The sequence below is a fragment of the Dicentrarchus labrax genome, unplaced genomic scaffold (genome assembly GCF_905237075.1).
Source record: "Dicentrarchus labrax unplaced genomic scaffold, dlabrax2021, whole genome shotgun sequence".
Classification (NCBI taxonomy): domain Eukaryota; kingdom Metazoa; phylum Chordata; class Actinopteri; family Moronidae; genus Dicentrarchus; species Dicentrarchus labrax.
In genome coordinates, this window is record NW_026136721.1 from 20,093,729 (window position 1) to 20,096,783 (window position 3,055).

Below are 3,055 nucleotides of genomic sequence, written 5' to 3' on the forward strand. Positions count from 1 at the left end.
GGGACAAGGGACTAGTTACTTAGACCAGTGCAACGTGTTGTCACCAAAATCTCAAAAACAAAATCATTCATTCTGCACCAGTTTAAAGTGTCCATCAAAGTTCAGTCAAAATCAGTGGCAGCAACAGTAACCCCAGTTTGCTCGGTAGAAACAGCTGCTGGTCTTGTTCTTGTAGCTTCATCAGACCTTCTAGCTGGCAGAGGTCATCACTCCTTCATTGATCAAATAATCTTTCCTCTTGGAGGTGAAATGTGACTGTTTAGTTTTAATGTCAGATGTCAAAGAATGTTGGTTAATTTCATACACTTACATATACACATATGGACATTAAGGCCACAGTGACCCATTTCCCAAAGTGAATCTCATCCTACAGACCACTCTGGTCAGCACACAGATTAAACCTTCTTCATGCTTTCTCTGGAACAGAGATAAATTAATCATTGGACTGAGGTTAAATAATTCCAGGTAATCTATTTACAGTCTCTGTCTCTGTGGTGTAGCAGTTTATTTTATTGGTCATGGGCACAGATCTTATGCTATTATAAGTCCACAGCCTGAAAGGAAGTGCTGCTTCTGTCTGATGTGTGACTGTGTGCTGTTATTTGGCTGCTGTGTTAACGTTGATGAACAACTTACTCAATTTGAAAGGTTTCAGACTATCTTTGAAAATTTGACCAACTTGGATGGATGCTTCCTCGTCATTAAACATTCAGTTTAGTTTCACCAGACAAGTCAGGCAAGTGACATGAACACTGTTCTCTCCACACTGTGAGGAGGAGTTAATGCAAAACTCAGATGTCTTCCACCTCTACTTATCTGACTGCAGAGAGGATGACAGAGAACAGTGGACACACAGTTTAACATGATGGACTATAGGACAGGACTGCTGCTGTTAACTATCTGCTGGGCAGGTGAACATCTTCACTGATGTTCTATATAGCTTTAATTTATGTCATCTGCTTATTTCACATGATTTGTATCTTCTTGACAGGTGTTGATGGTCAGACTCTGACAGAATCTGAACCAGTGGTTAAAAGGCCTGGAGAATCTCACAGATTGACCTGTACAACCTCTGGATTGTCATTCAGCAGCCACTGGATGAACTGGGTCAGACAGGCTCCTGGAAAAGGACTGGAGTGGGTTGCCGCTGCTGCTACTGACAGCACCACTTACCACTCTCAGTCAGTTCGAGGCCGGTTTACCATCTCCAGAGACAACAGAAGACAGCAGGTGTATCTGCAGATGAACAGTCTGAAGACTGAAGATTCTGCTGTTTATTATTGTGCTCGAGACTCACAGTGACTGGAGTTGGTTGAGCAGCTGTACAAAATCCTACAGTACTCATCTTTCAGGCTGGTGGAGCCTTAGCATTAAGTATTCATAGTACTCATAATTGTTTCCATCACATTCAGTTGTTTCATTATAACCATTTATGAGAGACAGCAAGAAAGTGGTGGAAACAAAATGCGTTTACTTTAATACATATATTGTGTATGGAAATAAATACTTTATATAAAAATATGTTATATCTCAAGAAAGCATATAGGAATTAAATAATAACTGCAGAGAAATATCTAAAAGTTGTGGAGAGAATATTGACAATTTACTGCAATAAAACAGCTGAATTTGTAAAAAGAAAATGGTGGATTGCTACATATTTCTGACCCAACTGCACATGAAAGTAAAATGTGATGATAAATACACACAGTTATAACTGCACAAACTACCAAAGGTTTATATTTTTCTGCATTTTGTCTCACCGGTTTCAGTTCCTGAGCAGCTGTTTTCCTCTCGAGGCTCTAAGTCGTCTTCAAACATCTGCAAACATGGAAACTGTTAAATGTCTTTAATGCAAAGCTGCAGACAGTTCTCATATTATTTACATGGTCCTCACTGCTGTCACTGTATTTCTGTTTGAAGCAGATACAGTCAGTAAGTACAGTCAGTGAGTTAATTAATGAATAGATAAATGCTGCGATATTACAACAGCCATTTTGTTTTTTATTATCCTCATACTGTACGTTTGAAGTTAACAATGAATGTGATGAAGGAGGTGCTGACAGTAAATTAATTCTTTCAGGAAAACAGCTCACGTCATATTCAAAGTGTGTCATCATGGTTATGCAATGTGGATTTGAATGAATATGTTTTCCATCATCCATGACTCATGTTAATATTCATATTGAGAATAATTATCCTGGTTATTGTTTGTAATTATAGAAAAAAATATCAAATGTTTTAATAGTAAAGATTTAGACAGTAATAGTTTATACTAATAGCAGAGTTTACAGTTGTTTAATTTCTGTAACTCTAAATGTAAAGTTTCATTTTAAAAATGTTAAAGTTGAGTGTGTAATAAAGTTAAAATATCATATGTAAAGCAGAGGTGATTTCCAGGCATGTTTTCACTCTGCAGATATAATAACAGTCAACAGACTCTTCTATTGGCTCCAGTTAGACCAACATTGATGCTTCATATGTTTGATTCTATGCAAACTCAGTGACCTTCCTTGTTACTCAGCTATAAAAACTTCCCATCAGGCTGTCAGTGGAGTTCACAGCACGTCAGTTTCAACATAAACCATGTTCTCTGCAGCTCTGCTGCTGCTGTTGGCAGCTGGATGTGAGTCTCCCTGGATTTGTCAAAGTCAACAGTTCTTCTTTTGCAGTATAACTTGATCATTTGTTACAAAACATTTTCTTTTTTAACAGGTGTGAAGTGTGAACAGTTGACACAGCCAGCCTCTGTGACTGTGCAGCCAGGTCAACGTCTGACCATCACCTGTCAGGTCTCTTATTCTCTGGGCAGCTATCGCACACATTGGATCAGACAGCCTGCAGGGAAAGGACTGGAGTGGATTGGAGGCAAATATACTGGAGATTCATATTACAAAGATTCACTGAAGAACAAGTTCAGTATCGACTTAGACTCTTCCAGTAACACAGTGACTCTAAACGGACAGAATGTGCAGCCTGAAGACTCTGCTGTGTATTACTGTGCCAGAGAGACACAATAACACAAACCATCAGTAGACCTGAACAAAAACGCCTCAGT

The 3,055-nt window shown here is 38.7% G+C and overlaps 1 gene segment (V, D, J or C); it reads left to right on the plus strand.

Annotated features, from left to right (window-relative positions):
- The first annotated feature begins 2,392 nt into the window (after positions 1 to 2,392).
- LOC127354376 (Ig heavy chain V region XIG14-like) lies at positions 2,393 to 3,055 on the plus strand. The segment is given in 2 exon segments: positions 2,393 to 2,623; positions 2,713 to 3,055. Coding segments are annotated over 2 exon segments (345 nt in total).